Source organism: Triplophysa rosa, linkage group LG2, assembly GCF_024868665.1.
Source record: "Triplophysa rosa linkage group LG2, Trosa_1v2, whole genome shotgun sequence".
NCBI lineage: Eukaryota > Metazoa > Chordata > Actinopteri > Cypriniformes > Nemacheilidae > Triplophysa > Triplophysa rosa.
Window position 1 is genome coordinate 2,980,261 of NC_079891.1, and position 21,217 is coordinate 3,001,477.

At 38.7% G+C, this 21,217-nt stretch overlaps 2 protein-coding genes across 2 annotated transcripts in view; both read right to left on the reverse strand.

Annotated features, from left to right (window-relative positions):
* The window catches only part of usp2b (ubiquitin specific peptidase 2b), a 31,866-nt gene extending 21,133 nt beyond the window's left edge, over window positions 1-10,733 (reverse strand). Inside the window, exons 1-2 of the mRNA XM_057322061.1 lie at window positions 10,601-10,733; window positions 7,631-8,139 (exon numbers count right to left, since the gene is read on the reverse strand). Coding sequence (XP_057178044.1) covers window positions 7,631-8,139; window positions 10,601-10,619 — 528 coding nt within the window. The 5' untranslated portion in view covers window positions 10,620-10,733. The remainder of the gene's footprint in view (window positions 1-7,630; window positions 8,140-10,600) is intronic.
* Window positions 10,734-10,931: 198 nt separating this feature from the next.
* Window positions 10,932-21,217, reverse strand: part of tecta (tectorin alpha) — a 34,854-nt gene continuing 24,568 nt past the window's right edge. The window contains exons 15-26 of the mRNA XM_057320795.1: window positions 20,262-20,461; window positions 19,265-19,645; window positions 18,894-19,180; window positions 18,541-18,821; window positions 17,893-18,003; window positions 17,073-17,275; window positions 15,387-15,550; window positions 15,063-15,311; window positions 14,823-14,985; window positions 14,378-14,462; window positions 14,123-14,242; window positions 10,932-12,185 (exon numbers count right to left, since the gene is read on the reverse strand). Of these exons, the coding sequence (XP_057176778.1) occupies window positions 12,091-12,185; window positions 14,123-14,242; window positions 14,378-14,462; window positions 14,823-14,985; window positions 15,063-15,311; window positions 15,387-15,550; window positions 17,073-17,275; window positions 17,893-18,003; window positions 18,541-18,821; window positions 18,894-19,180; window positions 19,265-19,645; window positions 20,262-20,461 (2,339 nt within the window). The 3' untranslated portion in view covers window positions 10,932-12,090. The remainder of the gene's footprint in view (window positions 12,186-14,122; window positions 14,243-14,377; window positions 14,463-14,822; window positions 14,986-15,062; window positions 15,312-15,386; window positions 15,551-17,072; window positions 17,276-17,892; window positions 18,004-18,540; window positions 18,822-18,893; window positions 19,181-19,264; window positions 19,646-20,261; window positions 20,462-21,217) is intronic.

The following is a 21,217-nucleotide window of genomic DNA, read 5'->3' on the forward strand; positions in this document are numbered from 1 at the left end:
CTTCATCTTCTTGTTGTAGCAGCACGCACACTACACAACGCAGACAAAGTGCACTAACAACAATACCAACAGCGAAAACACCTCCCACATCGCGCTAACTTCTAGTTTGATGGCGGTTAGGGTTAGGGTTAGTTATGACTCCGGTCCATTCAATTATTCGAAAGTTCGCTTCACGTCGTGGCCGCATTACCACCTCGGGTTGTGCATTAACTTTCGAATAATTGAACGGCCCGTCGTCAATTATTCCTTACTTAAAATAGCTCTATGTCTGTTATACCAGCCATTTAACACGCTCTGTAATGTTACGCACCACCAAGCAACAATTTGACGCAAACCTTCTGCGCTGTGATTGGCTGGATTAGATCCACTGTCACACACAACGAGATCACTTGGCGATAATATCAAGCAGGTTTGAAAATTTCGTAGAGTCTGGGATGGCTCGAGATAGGTCCGGATCCCGTTGCTGACCTGATTATACTTAACGAGCTTCAGCGACAGAAACGAACACCGATTTGGTCGCGATCAGAGTGTTTTGTCGCAGACCTTGGAAATCTGTCCGGGACAGAATAATCCAGCCAAAAATCACGTAGTGTGAGCTTGCCATTAGGTAACTCTGGCAACAGCACTTGTTGTCTGTCCCATGTCCCTGATGTTTCCTCTATTCTCTCTGGGCGTTATATCATTGCCATGCCTTCCGCAGCATGTGTGTGTGTGCTGGGGTGTGTTTCACCACATTGTAGGGCAAAACACAGTTTGAGTGTATCCCACCCATCATTTCTTGATTTGTGACTTTCCCCGACCTTAGTTACATCCGCTCTTATAACCACAAGCACCCAGTCAGTGCACCCTGAGAACTAAAAATAAGCAAATCACACCATTAATCAAAAATGAAAGGTGAGACACAACAGAGACATCAGGTTGGTAACAGGTCGAATGCTGATGTTATCAAAGCAATATGAGATGGCGTGGTTGCATAACCATATCTGACGTTCCTAGAAAAACCAAGCAGGTGTTTTTTATACATTACAGATCAGGGAGGTGATCAAATTAGGTCCTTGGTCAAATGAACCATCATGCAATCACGGCTAACATGTTGCTTTTCAAAGAAAAGGAAGGAATTGAAGGATATTCCCTGAATCTTTAAGACACTTGTGTGCTGACTCAGAGCAAGCGTGTAATCAATGGGACTCATTAATCCATTAGGTGTTTGTTCACTCAGGAGGTATAGAACATGTAGTGGCAAACTGAAAGTGTTTGTGAAGCGTGGCCTGAAGTTAGACACGTACAGTACATACCAATCTATCCTGATATCATGAGCTGGGGTCAAGAGGTAACTGGCTCACATGATATCTGCAGTTTCCTTCGTTTTCTGCACTAAAAGCGAATTACGCAGAATGTATTTGCATGCAGGCCAGAATCTCCAGGATTCCTCAAACACCACACAATAGGAAGAAGGTTCATCTGGAGCTCTTGCTCAACTCATGCGACCAGACGATCGACACAAGAAAAATCACACACGCTCGGAAGAAGCGGCATGCAAACACACGGCACGTGAGGAATCTGGTGAGTATGCGGTTACACAGAGATATTGGATTCCCAGGAATGTGAAAGAGATCTTGAAGTCCTCATCACATGATCTCCAAGTCTCCTGACTTTCTCATCATCACAAACCTTCAGATGAGCCAATCAGAGCCTTACGGAGACTAAATCATACAACGTTTGTTCTCTGAATCGAAATTGGATTCTCAGATATTAAAGTCAATTAGATGAATTGATAAGTTGTTGTAAATGAGCCCTGCAGAATTGACTGATGTTGAGGACCACCCACTTTTTCGGCATCATCAGCGGCACTTCAAGGGACCAGGCGGTCATGGATGAGATTTTTTCTGTGGTTTTCATTTCCACGGCAACAGTGATTTCTCCAGTTGGTGGATGTCTCCATAACCCTGTGCATTTGTATTTTGGACATAAGGTAGGCCTACGTGATTGAAGCCATGGTCTCCCTCAGCTCGCGTGAAGTCATATTGTCTCTGGAATCTATCGGAGGAAGTCTCGGACTGTCACTTCAAATGGCTCGTTCTCAGTCAAGTACACAGCTGGCCCCAGACCTGTTCTTACTGCAGGCCCGAATCAACCAATCGGCCTTGACGCTAATTTAGATGAAAGTGCAAAGTTGCTCTTGCTGTGCAATAAACCATCTTATCTGAGACTGTATATGTGTCATTTAGGCATGGCCTTTACAGCTTTATCCTCCCTTACATTGTAAATGTGTCAAATTTAAAAGCATTTGCTAATCGAAACCTTTTGAAAAATTAACATTTGCTAATCTCATAACCATAGTTCTACTTAAATGCCAATCAAATAGCCAACAAAATTAACTCCACATGACAGTGCATCCAGAAGTGAGACTCTCATATATGGACACGGGTAAGAAAGTTTAGAGGAAGTAATGGGTCACTGACATTCTGAGTTCTGTGTAACAAGTAGTACAACATTTTAGCCTAGAGCCTTTTACTGATAACAGTGTTACATAATGGAAATCCCAGTCATGTTTCGTTAAGCTATCATCTATTCTCAGATGTTTTCTAAATAGGAGAAATAAAAAACACAAATGTTATTATATAGCATAAGTGTTACGCCAAAACTTGCCGCATTAGTATCTGTTCCTATGGGCCGCTATACGTAGGTCGTCCGCCATATTGGAACGGTGCGAGCCGGTCCGTTAACATTCAAAATCAAGCTGACTGTGTATGATTATGAAAACATATTTATTGATGTGTAAACTCAAACATTATATCTACTGCACTACCACATGACAGCAACGAAAGGTTATCCCATTTTCAGGAATTTAAATCCCTGTGGTTTTCACAGCCATGGCTGCGCAGCAGTGTTGGGGCATTCTAGTCAACTGTGAGTGACGTCAGTGGACCGTTCCAAGATGGCGGACACGTCTACGTGCCTGGAGCGCTTGAATGCGGCATCTAGTTATTTATATCTATGGTTTCAAACCTGTACAAAATATTTTGTTCTGCTGAACACAAAGGGAGATATATGGAAGAATGTTAGCAATTTTCAGTTCTCGGCCACCATTGAGAACCATAGTAAGAAATATGACAAAGGTAGTCAAAAGTGCCCCAGAACTGTTTGCTTTCCTACATTCTTTAAAATACTGTATCTTCTTTTGTGATTAACAGAACATGAAAAATGTATACAGTATTGTATTATATATAATATCTTTTTTTCTACTATGGTAGTCAATGGTGCCCCAGAACTGAACATGGCTAAAATTGTGTTCATCAGAACAAAGTAATTTATACAAGTAAATGGTGACAGAATTTTCACTTTTGGGTGAACTATCCCTTTAAGCTTTAAGGAGAAATACAGTATGTGAGATTAAATAAGTAAGCGATACTGAAAAGTCCAAAAGACGCAAACCAGCCAAACTGAGAATCTCAAAACTCAAACACTTGTTGTCATATGAGGTGAATCGAGCATTTAACAGAAACTCTCTCAAACATTAAACAGCAAGACTGTATAAACAAGCCTTCGTTAAAAAAGTGAAATCAGTAGCATTTTCATATAGTTTGGGAAAAGAAGACTACATTTATATCTAAAAGCAATCAAATCAATCGAAATAAAATAAAAGTATGACATCCAGGAGATTTGAGAAAAAGTCTAGCTCTCCATTTTAAGTGATGGGTTACCCATATATCATATAAGTCATATAAGAAACGTCATACAGGTTTGGAAAGGCACGAGGGTGAGTAAACAATGGACGAATTTTCATTTTCATAACATACAAATGTATTATAAAGAGAAATAACAATTCTGATTTGTTATTTTCATTATTGAAATACAACCCGGCCATGTTCTTGACAGCTTTCGGCAGATCCACCCGTCCAGATCATCGTAGGCAGGACAAAGATCAATGTTCTTGCCACGCGAGAGTCTGTCCGCTGCATTCATAGCAACACCCAAGCAACAACTTCACATTCGCTGTTATAAACTACTAACAGGCCTTTTAATAAGCTTGCATGCAGAGTTGAGTCATTCTGGTGACTTGTGCAGACATGTTTGGTTGTCATGGTGAGATCTCGGCACGGATCCCAGGAGGTGATTCGCATGTGCAGGACAGAGGACGGGTTCCCATGCAAATTCAATGCGACACAAACCACAGAAGTAGGCATATTGTTGTGCGTTTCTTCACTTGAATAGGAGTGTATCTAAATGTGGGTTTGTACAAACACATACTGTATGCTGAAAGCACATGCCGTGGGAGAAGGTATGTGACTCTCCCAATGACACAACAATGATGTTTTACTTTAACACACACTCCCTTTCTCTCACGCTCTTTATCTCTGATTCTCTTGCTTTCTGTTTCTGTACTTCAGGACACAGACCTTACACTGAACATCGAGTGGCTTTTCATCTTAAAAAATGCACCAGAAATGCACCAGAAACTGCAAAATACTTTAGTCAAACTTTAGTTTTTATATTTATTGTTTGTAGGGATGCACCGATATGTAAATTTTGTCCGATAGCGATAACTGATCATTCTTTAAAGTTGGAAGCCAATTACCAATTATTTTAAATTATACATTTTTATATACATTTTTCTAAGCATGAAACAAAAGACGAAAAGTGGACAACTGCTTTTATTTAAAAATGTCAAAATTCATGTACCAAGCCTACTTTACACTAGGTAAAGATTCTTGAACTTTATAACTTTTCTGGTATAATGTTTACTTAATAAACAAATTATAGATGTTCTTCCAGCACTGTACTGTATTTTAACTGAAGTGGTTCAACCAGAGGACATGATTCATAATTGATCAGCTTTACTATATCGGCCTGATTTTATTATCGGGATAACATAAAAATACAGATATGGCCGATAATATTCCTAATTGTTTATACACGATTATATTTTCAATCAGCATACTTTTGGGTCACGACCCATCAATCGAGAATGACTCACAATGAAGGTTTCTGTCATAGCAAGACTTCTGACTTCAGTCTGACTGCATTGTTAGGAAACTATGTGTCAAAAACATAATGCGCAACTTTACGAAAGTTACAGAACATTCAGAACTGCACATGTGAAGGTAGAACACCTCAGATCTAATGTGCAATAAAGACACAAAAACTGACATCAATGAAGACTTCACATTAAAACAATGAAAACGCAACTAATGTTATAAGATGTTGTACACTAATCGTATCTTTCATTTACGCTTGAACTCTTAACACAATAACATCGGACCTGAATATGAAACCTGCTTATGTAACCTACGCACAAAAGACAAGCTAAAAATCACATCTGTCAGCACAGCGAGATTGACACAGACCACACCATCAAAAGAAAATCAAAGGCCTCTCTTTCCCGGCCTTTCCTAAAACCACACGGAGTGGAATGCAGATGAAGAAAAAGAAATAAAAACATCCGTCCGGCCACAATGACCTCTCTTGATGTTGAAATAATGCATGAAAAATGACGAGATTCACTTTCAAAGCATCTGGTCGTAACACACTGTTTGGACAGGAGGAGAAGCGGAATGAAAACGAGCTTAAATCATAGTTTTAGCGGTACAACACCTGGTATTGCACTTTTTTTATAACACCCTGATTTGGCTGACGATACACTATAGAGCCAACAATGACAAAGTCCAAACTACAACATGAAATTGTACTGATATACGGAGGTGTTACCATGAAGAAGCCATTGGATTCAGCACAGTACAGACCTCATGTCCCTGTAATGTCAAAGCAATCCACGAACAATCAATCTGGCTCAATGTCAGCTCATAAATGAATAATCTGAGGCAAGTACATGAAATCTGTAATAATCTGAAGTGGTTTATGGTGCGATAGAGATTGTAAAACCTGATCTCGGATCAGTTGTCGCATATACAGTATGGACATGTCCAGGCAATGGCTTCAATAATGATGCACGCTCAGGTGTAAAAGATAACAGGTCACTTATTAAAAGGGCCTCTAACCTTTTTTTCTGCTTAAAAAGTATCACACTTCAAAGGGACAGTTCACCTAATAATAAAAATGATGTCATTGTTTATTCACCCTCATGCGGTTGTGAACCTATGTGTCTGTAGAACACAAAAATATCTTTTTTACAGAAATCACTCATGTTGAGAAATGTCTTGTCAACGGAGCCCAGTGTTGTTTTGTTGTCGACGTTCTTCAAAATATTTGTGTTCTATAGAAAAAAGTCGTACAGGTCTGGATTGACATGAGGTGAGTAAACAATGAAATAATTTCTGTGTGAAGTAATACAAACTAATTCAAACTAATACACACACTTAGAGAACATAAAAATACTTTTTTGCTCTCAAAGTGATGAAACGGATACAATTTGTTTCTCAATCTTTTTTGACGTCATGAAACGATTCATTCTTTAGTATCAATGACACTTTCAAATCTATGGTATGCGTGTGCACATAAAGAAATATGTGTTTCATACATATTTCTTAAACTGAATCGTTACCAAAGAAATATACTTCTTTTATTTATACTGCAGTGTACAACAGTACTCTGTACTAAAGAGGCGACAACAGCGCACTCTAGTGAGTAAACTTGTGTACTACAGGACAAAAAATGCACAGCTGCTCAACAGAATTTTTTTCAGTATTATTAGTATTATTTCAGTCCGGTTGAACAAAATCCCCAAAGGCTTAAGGAATAAATATACAAAACATGATGCACCTATTGTACAGCAACCACTGATACATTTAAAGCGTGTGCTTGAAAGCAGCAGTGTGTCTCTGTGTGTACTAGCACACAGCCCACCCGGAATAAAGTGTGGCCAGTGTGGTGTTGATGAGTCTAATTTATCCTCAAGTGTGCCTGCATGAGTGTGTGAAGTGAAGGTGCGAGAGTGTCAAACTACAAGCTCATGAAATTGCACTTCAAGTGCTTTACACAGTCCAAGTGTGGTCCATAAATGTAATGTTGTGTCACAAAGCATTTCTGAATAATAAACATAAACATCTAAACTGTATGACATAATGGAAAATTTCACCATTTAAATGTATTGTATTATGAACTGTTATTATATACATACAAGACTGACCTAGTAAAACTGATTATTTTGAGATGATCAGCACTGGCACGATCGGTTAAAAAAGTGGTCATTACTGCAAGTTTCAAAATCTACAGATACATTTACTTGTAATGCATGTGGTTTCTGACCAATGTATCAAAATTAACGGGTTAAATAAGAAAAAATATTAGCCAATGGGTAAGAAAAATAAACTCAGTTCATACAGAAAACAAGAGAAAAATAATTATTTTTCTTACCCCATTGGCAGATCATTTGTCTTGTTTAATGCATTTTCTTCATTTTCTTTTTTAGAAAACAAGACTTAATATTGTTTGCTAAACATATATTGATTTAAGAATGTTTATTTGTACTAGACATTTATATTAGAACACAAGATAAAATACTAAGCGAGCAATTCATTTTTTGTAGCGTGATATGCAATATGGTTTTGAGATAACAAGTTGTTTGCGTTGTTGTGAAGTTCAGTGAGTTTTTCCAATGTTCTCTTCAGCACGAGAAAAAGATGTAAATTTCAAGATGTTTATTATGAGAGTATAAGTGAATGTAACTCACCTCCGAGCTCCAGTAAAGAGGCCCTGAGTACTCAGTCCGTCTCCCAATTAGACATTCTTTGACTGTGTAGACTCCTCTCTCTCCTGCTCCAGCATCACAGATCGCCAGTGTGGACAGTTCTTGCATCAGATCTGACTGACTCACTGATCTGCGCTGCCTCGACAGTGCAGACGTGCATGTGTACCCGGTCCTCGAAGGTGAGCGTCCCCTCAACCCATTCATCCGGAGAACCGGCCCTTTAACCTGCATCCGACTGGAACTTTCGCTCCGACGGGTGATGTGGGGGTCTGAATGGGGTGCAGGTCGACCTCGTTCAGGCTCTTGAGGGAAGAATGGGAAACCTCGGTCGAGGCAAGGGCCGGGTGTAAGGTAGCGAGAGGTAGAAGGTGCATACCTGGAATGCTGGGGCTGACCACGGACGATGTATCCCAGGGTGCGGTCGTAGGGGTTGTAGGAACTGTAAGGGCTTAGGAGAGTGGAGCCGGTGGTGTATTTTGAGGGGGAGTAGACTGGAGACATGACCAAGATGAAAAGAAGACAAGTTAGACGCAAGGAAGAGATAATGGAACTGTAAACTATAGCATGATTAAAACAAAGGAGAATTTACGTCTTGCTTAAACACAGAAGCTACGCGAAGACAAACGATAAATGGCATTGTCTCATCTTACAGTATCAGTTGTGTGGAAGAAGGACGTGAGTATGCTTGAGTTAATGTAAGCCATTTAGTCATTTAGCATGTAAGCATGTGCACCGACACTCATGAGACTCAATTAATGCCATAAATGATAAATAAACACTGTTTAACCATGGACGTTTTGCTACTTTTTGGCTGTAAAAAGGTACAGGTTTTTATAGTATGGTTAAGTTCATAAAAAAACTAAAAAGTAATTTAATAATGGACTGTTGCCTATTAAAGCAACCTCACTGTGTGTTCCAACAGACACTGTTAGTGTAACATACAGCAGTTACAAAAACACTGTGTCAAACACATACTAGTACTGTAACATGTCTGCATCAAACACACACTGTTACTGTAAGAGAACTGTAAACACCATCAAGCACACATTGTCACTGTAACATAACAATAAACACCATAAAACACACTGGTACTGTAACAAATCTGCATTAAACACAACCTAGCATTGAAATATAACAATAAACACTGCATTAAACATTAAACACACACTGGTTCTGTAAGATAACTATAAACACCAGACACACACTGGTTCTGTGAGATAACTATAAACACCATCAAACACACACTGATACTGTAACATAAACACATTCAAACACACACTGATACTGTAAGAGAATTATAAACACCATCAAACACACACTGATACTGTAACATAACTATAAACACCATCAAACACACACTGATACTGTAACATAAATATAAACACCATCAAACACACACTGATACTGTAACATAACTATAAACACCATCAAACACACACTGATACTGTAACATAACTATAAACACCATCAAACACACACTGATACTGTAACATAACTATAAACACCATCAAACACACACTGATACTGTAACATAACTATAAACACCATCAAACACACACTGATACTGTAACATAACTATAAACACCATCAAACACACACTGATACTGTAACATAACTATAAACACCATCAAACACACACTGATACTGTAACATAACTATAAACACCATCAAACACACACTGATACTGTAACATAACTATAAACACCATCAAACACACACTGATACTGTAACATAACTATAAACACCATCAAACACACACTGATACTGTAACATAACTATAAACACCATCAAACACACACTGATACTGTAACATAACTATAAACACCATCAAACACACACTGATACTGTAACATAACTATAAACACCATCAAACACACACTGATACTGTAACATAACTATAAACACCATCAAACACACACTGATACTGTAACATAACTATAAACACCATCAAACACACACTGATACTGTAACATAACTATAAACACCATCAAACACACACTGATACTGTAACATAACTATAAACACCATCAAACACACACTGATACTGTAACATAACTATAAACACCATCAAACACACACTGATACTGTAACATAACTATAAACACCATCAAACACACACTGATACTGTAACATAACTATAAACACCATCAAACACACACTGATACTGTAACATAACTATAAACACCATCAAACACACACTGATACTGTAACATAACTATAAACACCATCAAACACACACTGATACTGTAACATAACTATAAACACCATCAAACACACACTGATACTGTAACATAACTATAAACACCATCAAACACACACTGATACTGTAACATAACTATAAACACCATCAAACACACACTGATACTGTAACATAACTATAAACACCATCAAACACACACTGATACTGTAACATAACTATAAACACCATCAAACACACACTGATACTGTAACATAACTATAAACACCATCAAACACACACTGATACTGTAACATAACTATAAACACCATCAAACACACACTGATACTGTAACATAACTATAAACACCATCAAACACACACTGATACTGTAACATAACTATAAACACCATCAAACACACACTGATACTGTAACATAACTATAAACACCATCAAACACACACTGATACTGTAACATAACTATAAACACCATCAAACACACACTGATACTGTAACATAACTATAAACACCATCAAACACACACTGATACTGTAAGAGAATTATAAACACCATCAAACACACACTGGTACTGCAAAATATCTATAGAGCATTTGCTGCCTAATTTACAGAAAAAAAGAATAAAAAAATGTCAGACCACCATTGAAAACGAGTGGTTCATTAAATAGCATGAATGATATAAACGTTATAAGACAACCAGGCGGATCTGGGCAAGTTATGTCACGTTTAATCCTACACTCGAGCCCTTAAAATCCTTACCAGAAGAATTCCAGCTCATCCTCTCGAGTGACCACCAAAATATTTCCCTAAAGATCTTCAAGATTCATCTGAGGACCGCAAGAAAGGGACGCGGGACTGTTAGCTCGATCGTTGGTATGAAGTGACAGCATACCAGCACACAGTCCAGCTCGGATATTCACGCTTTTCCGAAGTCGGGATTTAGAGAACCGCCTCCCAAGCGGTCGCCTTAGCAACCCTCAAGAGCGGGCGGCGGGCAGGCGGGCGCGCGCTCTCTCTCTTTACCTCAGGCACTGCTGCAGAAGCAGTGACTAATGCGCTATGAATAGAATCACAAAAACGATGTGAATTGCTCACTTTATTCTCAAATAAATCATATCGGATTAAAAACAAAACAAACAACCCCTAGAAAAAGAAAACGTTACAAAACAATAACATATGGACATTATGTTTTTGGTCACCAAAAGCTGACTGTTTGTGTTACTAGGTGTTGGCTGTGCACTGTAATGCATTTGTGTGATTTCATGAGCAAATTCAAATGCAAACTATTAGAAACAGCCCATTCTATTAAGAGGAGAGTTCACCCAAAAATAAACATTCGGTCATCATTTATTTATCATCATGTCATTCGAAACCTGTCTATGACACAAAAGAAGATATTTTGAGAAGTCAATGGGGGCCAGTGTTGTTTGGTCACCAACGTTCTCCAAACTATCTTTTTTTAATGCTCTGTAGATGAAAGAAAGTCATATATGTTTGAAACAGTACATCATGACATAATTTTGGGTGAAATATAATTGCCGGGCTAAACTGCATCAAAGTTGATGACCACGCAGATGATTCATACAGTACATTGAGAATTTATAGTACAGGGTGAAAATGTTCACATCCATCAAACAAGGTTTATTATATACAGCTTAAATAAGTGAAGCTTTAAGAACATTTGTGTGTTGGTGCCAATACATATTCACTCAATCTTATCTCAGCAATACTTCAATATGGCAAAAAAAAGGGGTTTAAATAAGAATGAAAATGGCATATTGAGAATAAGAGCAGGAGAAGGTATGCATTTCATCATTTCATCAAATCAACTAAATAAAAGACAAACTGGTGTTGAGAATCATCATCCATTCTCGCAACACGTGCTCTCACATTTTGGTGATTCGAGAATATTGATCATCTAAAAATTAAAACGTTATCTAATCTGTCATTAGTGTCTGTGAAATACTCAGTTGCTGGTGTTTAGATGTTACGCCAAAGATAAGAGCTGACGTCTGGGTTCTTTCAGGTTTGAAGGGTTTATCATGTTAGACCGAGGCTTGTTGTTTAACGTCTGCGCTATCCTGGTGAAGGATCGCCTGGTTGTAATTGATCACAGTTTAGGCTTCGATGAAGGCGGTCCTTTCTGCGGGGCTGCCGGGTCATCGCGTGCCGTCATTGGCTCTGTGTTGCGTTTCTCCTCCCGTTGGTCTGTGTGCGCCTCACTCTCCCTTGGCCTTGCTGGTTGGGCATTAAGAGAAGAAAACCAAGGTGTGCGTGTGAAGTAAAATGTTGACGACGGCTACCAGGGCAACCAGGGGTAGAAGGTCAGCGCTCGTACTGGTGACTGTTGGAGAAAGAAAAGAAGTGTCATGCATGACTCACTTTGGTTTTGAGTTACAGAAAAGCAAAAGGGACACATCTGTGATGTTTAATGTGTTTTTGTGGTGCACAGGAGTGTGTGATGACGATATTGAGATTTATTACAACTTCACACATAATAGTATAATGATGGGTTTGTGATGAAGGACACCGTTAATCAATGAATGTCTAGTCTTGAGTTATCTACAATTAATGGTGAAAAGTACTGTATATTAAATTAAATTGATTCAATTTTTTTAACAAAGTTGCTTCGTTAGTTTTACTTTAAAAACAACAACACAGAAAACAGGAAACGTATGAAATATTTAAAATACATACAGAAAAGAACACAATAGAGGGTTTAATTACAAATTTTACTGTTCTAATAAAATGACTGTAATCTACTACAATATATAATGAATAATAATAAATAATACATTTTCTAAATGTACAATTTATAGGTTTGGTTCCGGTAAAATTCAAATTTTTTAACGATAAAGATATTTCTCCGAAATTTCAAGTACTTTTTTTAATTGCATTTATAAAATGAAAATAACAGAAAAGATTCTCTGTATTTCTTCAGACCTCGAACACTGCAAAGAAAACAAGTTCAGATTCACCTTTAAGCAATACAACAGTCACATTTCTACATGTATTTAGGTTAAAATATTATTTTTTAAAGTTTTATCCATAGTTATTATAGTTTTGATTACATTTTTATTTAGTTTTATTAATATTTTAAATTAGCTTTTATTTTTAGATTTATAGTTTTTGTTCATTTCTGTCGGGACCACTGTCGTCAATTATTTAACGATAGCATATTTAGTTTGGCGGAATGAAACTGTTCTGGGCAACTCTCTGCCCGTCCATGCAGCCTTGCATGGACATAGCAGGAGCGCAGCAATACAAATCCCCCCACCTGGGGAACCAGAACAGTTCCTGATGCGTAACAGGATTAAATTAAAAGATCCGAAGATACAAGCAGATAAAATGGAGAAGGGGATGGAGGTGGGTTTTAAGTGAAAAGATTTTAGTAAAAGTTTTAGCAATTTAGGTGTATGTTTTGTATGTTGCTATATAAGATTAATACATTTTTATTTTAGTTCTAGTTTAGTTCAGTTTGTTTATTTTTATAATTTTAGTGCTTTAAACTTATTTTTTGAGGCAACGTTCGTATTTTTCATTAAGTTTATTTTTTCTATTAATGTTTAGGTCAATATTGTATTTCATTTCATTGAACAGGAACGTTTTCAAAATTGTTTAGTAAACTAAAATAACCTTGGTTTTATCACAAGTTACATATGATATATATATATATATATATATATTTTATTGTTATTTTACCAGGATAGTCCCATTGAGATGTAAATCTCTTCTTCCAGGGAGTCCTGGCCAAAACGGCAGCACAAAAAGTTACACATAAAACAACTTCAGACACATCAAACAATTAGTGCATACAAGAGAACAAATAAGAGATATAATATACAAGAGATCAAATATATACATGTATTATTGTTTATATATAATTATATTATTTGACAGACTTTCTTCTATCCCGGTTTAATATGTAGGCACAATTCCAAGTAATCCATTGGTTAAAGTTGACCTCCCAGAGCTTAAAAAACGTGGCGATTTTAACAACGCTTTGTTTGCCTGAATGGCCCAACATAGCAACATTGGCTCAGCCAATGATATGCGTTTAGGGCGGGGCTTGTACTAATCTGTTCAAGGGTGAATAGCTAGTATGTCCAAACAATGAAAGTCAGAGGGAATCCTGTACTTTTTGGAAACACTTTTTTGATCAATTTGTTAAAGAATCGCTTAATAGAACTAGGTGTTATAATCCCACCTACTACCCCTTGGAAACACTTTTTTGATCAATTTGTTAAAGCAGTAATGATCAGAGATGCTCGTGTGTTTCACCTCTGCAGCTCTTGCCGTCTCTCTGCAGCATTCCTGTCACACAGCTGCACACAGCACCAGTTATTTGACTACTGCAGATCTGCTCGCATCCACCATTATCCTCTTCACACCAGTCTGAATCTAAAACACACACACACACATGGCTGTAATCACCTTGCTAATGCGCACATACACAAAACACCCGATTATACACCCACATCCTATTACCATCTTAAATACTCACACACACACGCACACACGCACGCTCAAAAATACCTCTTCTTCGGATTGGTCCCACTGACAAGATCTGTTCTTTATGCTGACTGTAATCCACGTAACTGCGTTTGTTATGAGGGCAATTCTGTCAATGGAAGAATATGATCAAATGTGAAAGAAACGCTTCTCAAAGATAAGAGACGGAGAGATGAAGATGGAAAAAAACGTGAGTTTGCATCATGTACCAATCACACACACACATTTCTCTAAAGATGATGCTGTTTCAAAACTGTGAGAATTTATGGAAATTGTTTTATTTAGGTGCAAAAGAGGTTTCTCCTAAAATGATTCGCCTGAAATCAGAAACATCTGATGCCCATTTTTCTCACTCCCATCTAGGAGAAACAATGAAAGTCCCACTTTGTGATTTTTTCTGACTTGAGTCTTGTCTCTATGGTTATAGAGAGGCAAAAAGCCCAAAATAAATGTGTGTAAGAATTCTCACCACTTTGCAGGCGTTGGTTTCAGAATCGCACAGTGTAACATCGCAGTGCAAATGCACTTCATCATAATCGCCGATGAACTTAAAGACGGTGATGTGAAAGCGACAGGTGAGTGACACGCCATTCTCCGCCATGCCTATAGTGTTATCCTTGATGTTAGGACATCTGGAACAACATGACAATGTGACGTAAATTCATGTGAGAAACTGACAGAAAAATGACTTTCTGTAGTATTTGCTTACCCTCTCTCTATGATAATGTAACGGAGGCGATCGCTGCTGTATCGAGATGGCGTCGCCCAGCACATGTTGACAATGAGAATAAGCTGTTTATCATCGGCTCCTTCCACAAACACCCCCACGAACAAAACATCCCTGGTGCTCAGAACAACCTCTCCCTCACGGTACGGTTGCCGGTACGAAGAGTTTTTGTACAGGGCCATCTTTGTGATGAAGTTGCCCTCTTGAGTAGGCAAGGTGAGGTTTATCACACTTCGGAGAAAAAAATACGGATTTTAAAAATAAGCATACAACTTAAAATGTTACAGAATGCATGTTATTGTGTACCTGAGCATGGGCTTTAAGACGGTCTCCAGGGAGATCTTTATGTCCAGTTCGTAAGCACAGGAGAACTCCACGTTGATGGTCTTATCACGTGTCACCACATTCCCCGTGTTGTTCACGCTCTCGATCCACACCGTGTTCTTGTACATAATGTGTGTTCCGTTCGACTGGACTCACAAATACACACACGCACAAAGCACAAACGCGCACATAAAGTTACTCTGAATTTAATGAGCGTTCCAGAGAGAACAGAGCACTCGGCTAACAAGACAGCGCAGTAAGTGCGCATATAATGACATTTAGAAGAACACGAGAAAAGCACAAACAACATGTTTTTGTTGCATTACATTTAGTGTAAAAGGAGTGTGTTGCATCATTTCACAAATCCACTTTCCACCCGCACCTTTTGAATTATGTCAAAATATCGGATTTTTATAGTGGGCAAAATAATTCACAATAACAATATTATTGTGATATCTAATAGAATGATTTATATTTCATTTTCAGTTTTTTGGTCAATAAATCAAAACTTGTAATTCAAAAATGTAAACTTTGTGGCTCTTGAGGCCAAATACTTTTGTTAAAGTGTCTATAAGTGTCTAATTATTTATGATATTACTTATTGCCGATACAAAATTTCTACCAATACCAATTGCTCAATTCCACCAACTCAGAGTGATCTCTGCCGATACCGTGATGTGTCCTAACATTTTCATTGCATTTTTCTATCCTCTTTTTATTGACAGGATATATTGGACCGTTTTTAAACTACCGATTATTGGCCGATACATCAGTACATTTCTAATATTATCATATGTGCATTATCAACATAATATGAATAATCATGCCAAAACTGGTATTTTGTGACGGTTGTTTTATTTGTATTAAAGGGGTCATATGGCGCGAATACGTGTTTTTCTGTGTCTTTGGTGTGTTATAAGTTGCCCATGCATGTATTAGACACGTGAAATTACAAAAATGAAAGTGTCGGAACAAAAGATGCATTCTATCTAAAAGCGAATGCTCGCCCACACCAGCCTGAAACGTCTCGTGTAACCACACCCCCACAAATCTACGTCAGTTGGTGGTCTGATTTGACTAAGACTGCCCAAATGTATACGCAAGTAAGGTGGGCGTACCTGTCACTACAATTGAAGAGGAACCTGATGTTCCAAATATGGTAAGAGGAGTTACATTTCCATCACACGCTAGCAGTATTCCACCAATCACTACGAACTGGTTGTTAAAAATCAGCGTGTTTCAGAGAGGCGGGGCAAAGAGGAGATACAAACATGCAAGGTATGTGGAAAGTAAAGCGTTTTTGAACCTTAAATCGTGTATACACATTGCATTACATCTAAAACAAACGATAATATTAGTTTTAGCCCTGTCATATGACCCCTTTAAAGGAGCAATGTGAAGATTTTAGCGGCATCTAGTGGTAAGGTTGCGAATTGCAACCAATGGCTCACTCCACCCCTCCCTTTCAAAGAACGAGGGCAACTGACACATGACAAACATGTCGTCACGTTTTTGCTTCTTTGCCGAAGGAGATAACGTATTTTGTAACGCGCCTAACTCTACATTTTCTTTACTCAGAGGAGCAGTACTTTCTCTTCTCTCTCGAGAGGCAGAGCCGAGACTGACTGCTCCTGAACATTTGGTAATGAGAATGAGGGAACTGTTCACCTGTACGATAGAGCCACAGTGTCCCTTGGTGTTATTGATGTGGAATGAGATGAAATCCTCTCCCTCGATACCAGCGCAGTGCTGGTCATTAATTCGCACGTCCTCTCTCTCGAAGCCCAGCTGGAACAGACGGCACTTGGAGATGGACACCTCCATCTGAGCGTGCTTACAGGTCACCTCGGCCTGGATGATGTCATCTTCATCTAGAAAATCACAAAGAGATGCAGGTGCACTCCTTTAAACTTCGCCTACACTTATTTTTATGACGTAGGCTGAATTTGATTTGGAAATATATAGTAGAGTGATAATGTTAACAATGCTTACGGTTTTACGATGTAAGATCAGATTGCTTGAATAAACATTAGAGCACTTGAGCGGCCACTGTTGCTATAGTTACCTGACTTCTGTTTTTGCGGGCGTTTATTTGGCATCAGGTTCAAATATGCATTCTAACAAACTCGCAGTCTAACTTTTGTGGTTACTGAAGAATAAAACGCTGTGGGACTTATACGAAATATGTGGAATTAAAGGAACGGTTGACGCCAAAATGATCTCAGAATAATAAATGTCTTCTGAAGCAAAACGATGACTATTTGAGCTTATTAAGTAAAACAATGTAAACAGATCCGATTGCATAATTCAAATATGGCGGCACAATGATTTCTTCAAACCTCGTTTATTCTCATGGGTCTCATCACAAAACACGTATATGACAACTATTCAACCATAGATGTATGTTTTAAGACTCAGACCCTGATAGTAAACTACTTTCATTAGACCTTGCAGATTATTTAGGTGTCTAACAGCTTATCTTACTCACTAAAATCAGTGCTGGGAAGCTCAGGACAGCCGCACAGATCTCCTCCATTCTCCTGCTCACACGTGTTGTTTGAGCAAATCTCTCCTGCGCAGGGGTCATAGATCCATTCTGCTAAAAACAGGTCCAGGTACAAAGTTAGCACACACAAGCACACAGGTTTGCCACACTAAAGACTTCTCAACATTCTTTTAAACCTAACCTCACACAGACCTGTGTACACTATTTGATTTCGAGAAAAACAAGATATCTTGTCTTTTTTAGTAGTGATCATTTGAAAGGTCTGCACAAGTCAGTTTTAGTGATAGGATTTGACCCAAACTGGAAAAATAAATAGCTTAAAAAATGTAAATATGCCACAAATAATTAGTATAGCCACAGTGCAGAAAGGACAGTTCACCCCAAAATAAAACTTTTTTATCATGATTATGATTTTCTTTCTTCTGCAGAACACAAAAGAAGATTGGTCACCATTGACTTCTATTAAATGGACAAAAACGCTGAGACATTTCTCAAAATAGCTTCTTTCGTGTTCAACAGAAGAAAAAAGGCATGTACAGGAAAGTAAATCGTGACGGATTCGATTTTTTGTTTCAGTCTTTCTTCCCCCGCACTTCAGCACTAATCCTGTAGGTGGCAGCGTCCCCTTACAGCAGTTCTCCAGGGCGATCCACTTGGTAGTGAGCGTGCCGAAGGAGCGGCAGGCCTCAGCGTAGGCCGCCATGGAGCCGCACACCTGGGCCTTGCGGTGGTTGTAACAGCCGTCCAGGTAGCAGGACTGGTAGAAGGGGTGGGGGTCCAGCAGGCCGTGGCAGGGTTGGAAGAAACCTTTCAGATCTGTGAGTTTCAGGCAGTTGTCCTCGGCCTGAAGCTCCGAGACGGCTGAATTATCACAGGACTGAGCCAGAGCCACATACTGAGTCTCATCACAGCTGTGGACGAGAACGACAGATTCAAATCAGACCGTATTTTCTATAGATGTCAAGATGCTTCTTCCCGCTGACCTGTTTTGCATGCCGTTGGTCTTCCAGCTCTGTGCCAGCTCCAGAGCGCTAAGGGCAGGTTTGCCTCGAGATGTGATGTAATCGTCTGTGGGGTCCCCGTTGAAGTTCCCGCACAGTCCGCACACTTTGTTCTGGAGTCGTGGGCCCATGGTGATGCTCAGCGTGTTGAAGCGGTTGTAACGCACCTGGATGTCCTGCGGCGTGTCGATCACCAGAAATCCCTCTGACGTGGACACTCGCGTCATGAGACCTGTGACGAAAGGTACGGAAACCGGCGTTCCATTTACCTGAGATGAAAGAGATTTGTATTATTGTTTGATAACATGACACGTGTAACATCCTCCCAGGATCATTTTTCTACATGCTCCTACCTTGACTGTGTTTCCAGAGATGAGAATGTTCTCCTCATTGATGTAGAGGTAAGCGTGGGAGATGGTGGTCAGGTTGGGCGTACTCCACTTGTCAAAATTGGCAATGAGCTGAAATGATAACTCTGGGAGCTTGTGGCAGATGGTTGACAGGACAAAGGAGCAAGAGGCGGGGAGACGAAGGGATGCACCATCGAAAGTGCGGAAGACGCCACCGCCCGACGCCACGCAGTGCTGGTTACGGCGGGCGAAGCAGCCTCGCACGCCGTGACGCAGAACGCACTCCTCTTCTGCTTTACATCGGCGCGGGTCGCACTGTATGAGATTCCGTCCAATACACTGACAGCGTTTGGTACAGTCGCTGTTCCAGAACAACTGCTTTGGCTGAGAGCAATAGAGTGAGAAAGAGACATCAAAATCAAACTAGGAGGATAAAAGCAATAATACATTTTACACTCTATAAAGACAACTAATAATAAATCGTAAATCATAAAAATTAAAATAATAAACTATTAAATCTAGTGTGTTCAAATTGGCCACTATTTTATGCACCACAAAAAATAAAATAAATAAATAAATAATAAAATAATAAAATAAAATATAAATTCACTTAGGCTTGAGATTTTGAGAAAATTCTTTAATAAACATATTTTTTTATTTAATAAAAATTATTTTATACAATTTTTGCTTCTCAGGTAAATATACTTATACAGGTATATAAACTAAAAAATGTTTTTATGAGACACGAATAGTTTGTGCTGCACACTTTTGAGAGACGGTAGTGCAGATTGCCAAGAAAGAGTCATATGCAGGTTTTGACATGAGGGTGAATAAATGATGACTGAATTTTTATTTTTCGGTGAACCGTCCCTTTAAGACAAAATATTAAATGCTCTTTATTTTTTAGCAGCTGTGGCTAAAAGCATCTGCTAAAAAATTAAATACAAATGTAAATAAGTCATCTCAGTCTGTACAGTCATATTCCAACATCGTATCTCACCTCATAGTATTTACCATCCGTGTAGCATCCGCAGTTTTGACTGAGGATACAGCTTTTGCCGTTGAGCACATAGCCATGGTCACACTGGCATCCCTCGACACAATACTGGTTACAGTCTCTCTGTCCACGTGCAGGGGCACACTGCGGCTGGCACACCATCATACAGCTGGAATAGTGACTGTTCATGGGACACGACAACACTAAACGCGCACACACACACACACACAAACACAAACAAGAGGACGGTTGAGTTTCCAGAAGTAAGGAGAAGGATGTATTGTATTTCACTGTAAAGGGTTTATATGAATGTGTGGCATTCACGGGGCTCTGATTCTGAAAAAGTGTCCTGTAGTTGCTCTGTTGGCGAAACAGAGCGTTTGTAAAACAAGGCATCACGGTTTGCGGTTAGCTTTCGTAACACCAGACACAATGTAATTTTTGAAGGATCTGTCCGGCCATTGAAGCAATATTTGCATGTAAGCGCATAAAAAATTTGCAAATGTAATTCAAATTTTTATGTAATTTGAATGAATTTTATTTAATTTTTTATAGTCTTAGTTCCCTAAGACTATAAAGAGAAGTTTTCTTATACTACTGTACTTTTATCTTTTTCACACAAAAAAATGAATGAGTGGTGCTCATCTTGGTAAAACCTGTCTTTGCGACACAATGGGTTGCTATAGAGTTGCTAAGGTGTTTTGTGCTTTCGAGGGTTTTCTGAGTTGGTGGTGAAGCATTGCTAGGCTGTTGTTAGTAGAGCTGTTACGATTATGAAATCTGGCTGATGATTAATTGCCAAAAAAATTATTGTGATTATAGCGATTAATTGTCTGATTTATAAAGTCATACAGTTTTTAACTAACTTGATCTATTTTTGGAGTCTTCATACATAACATAATTGTCACTTTCTGTAAGATTATTACACTTGATACCTATATATATTATATATTTAATAA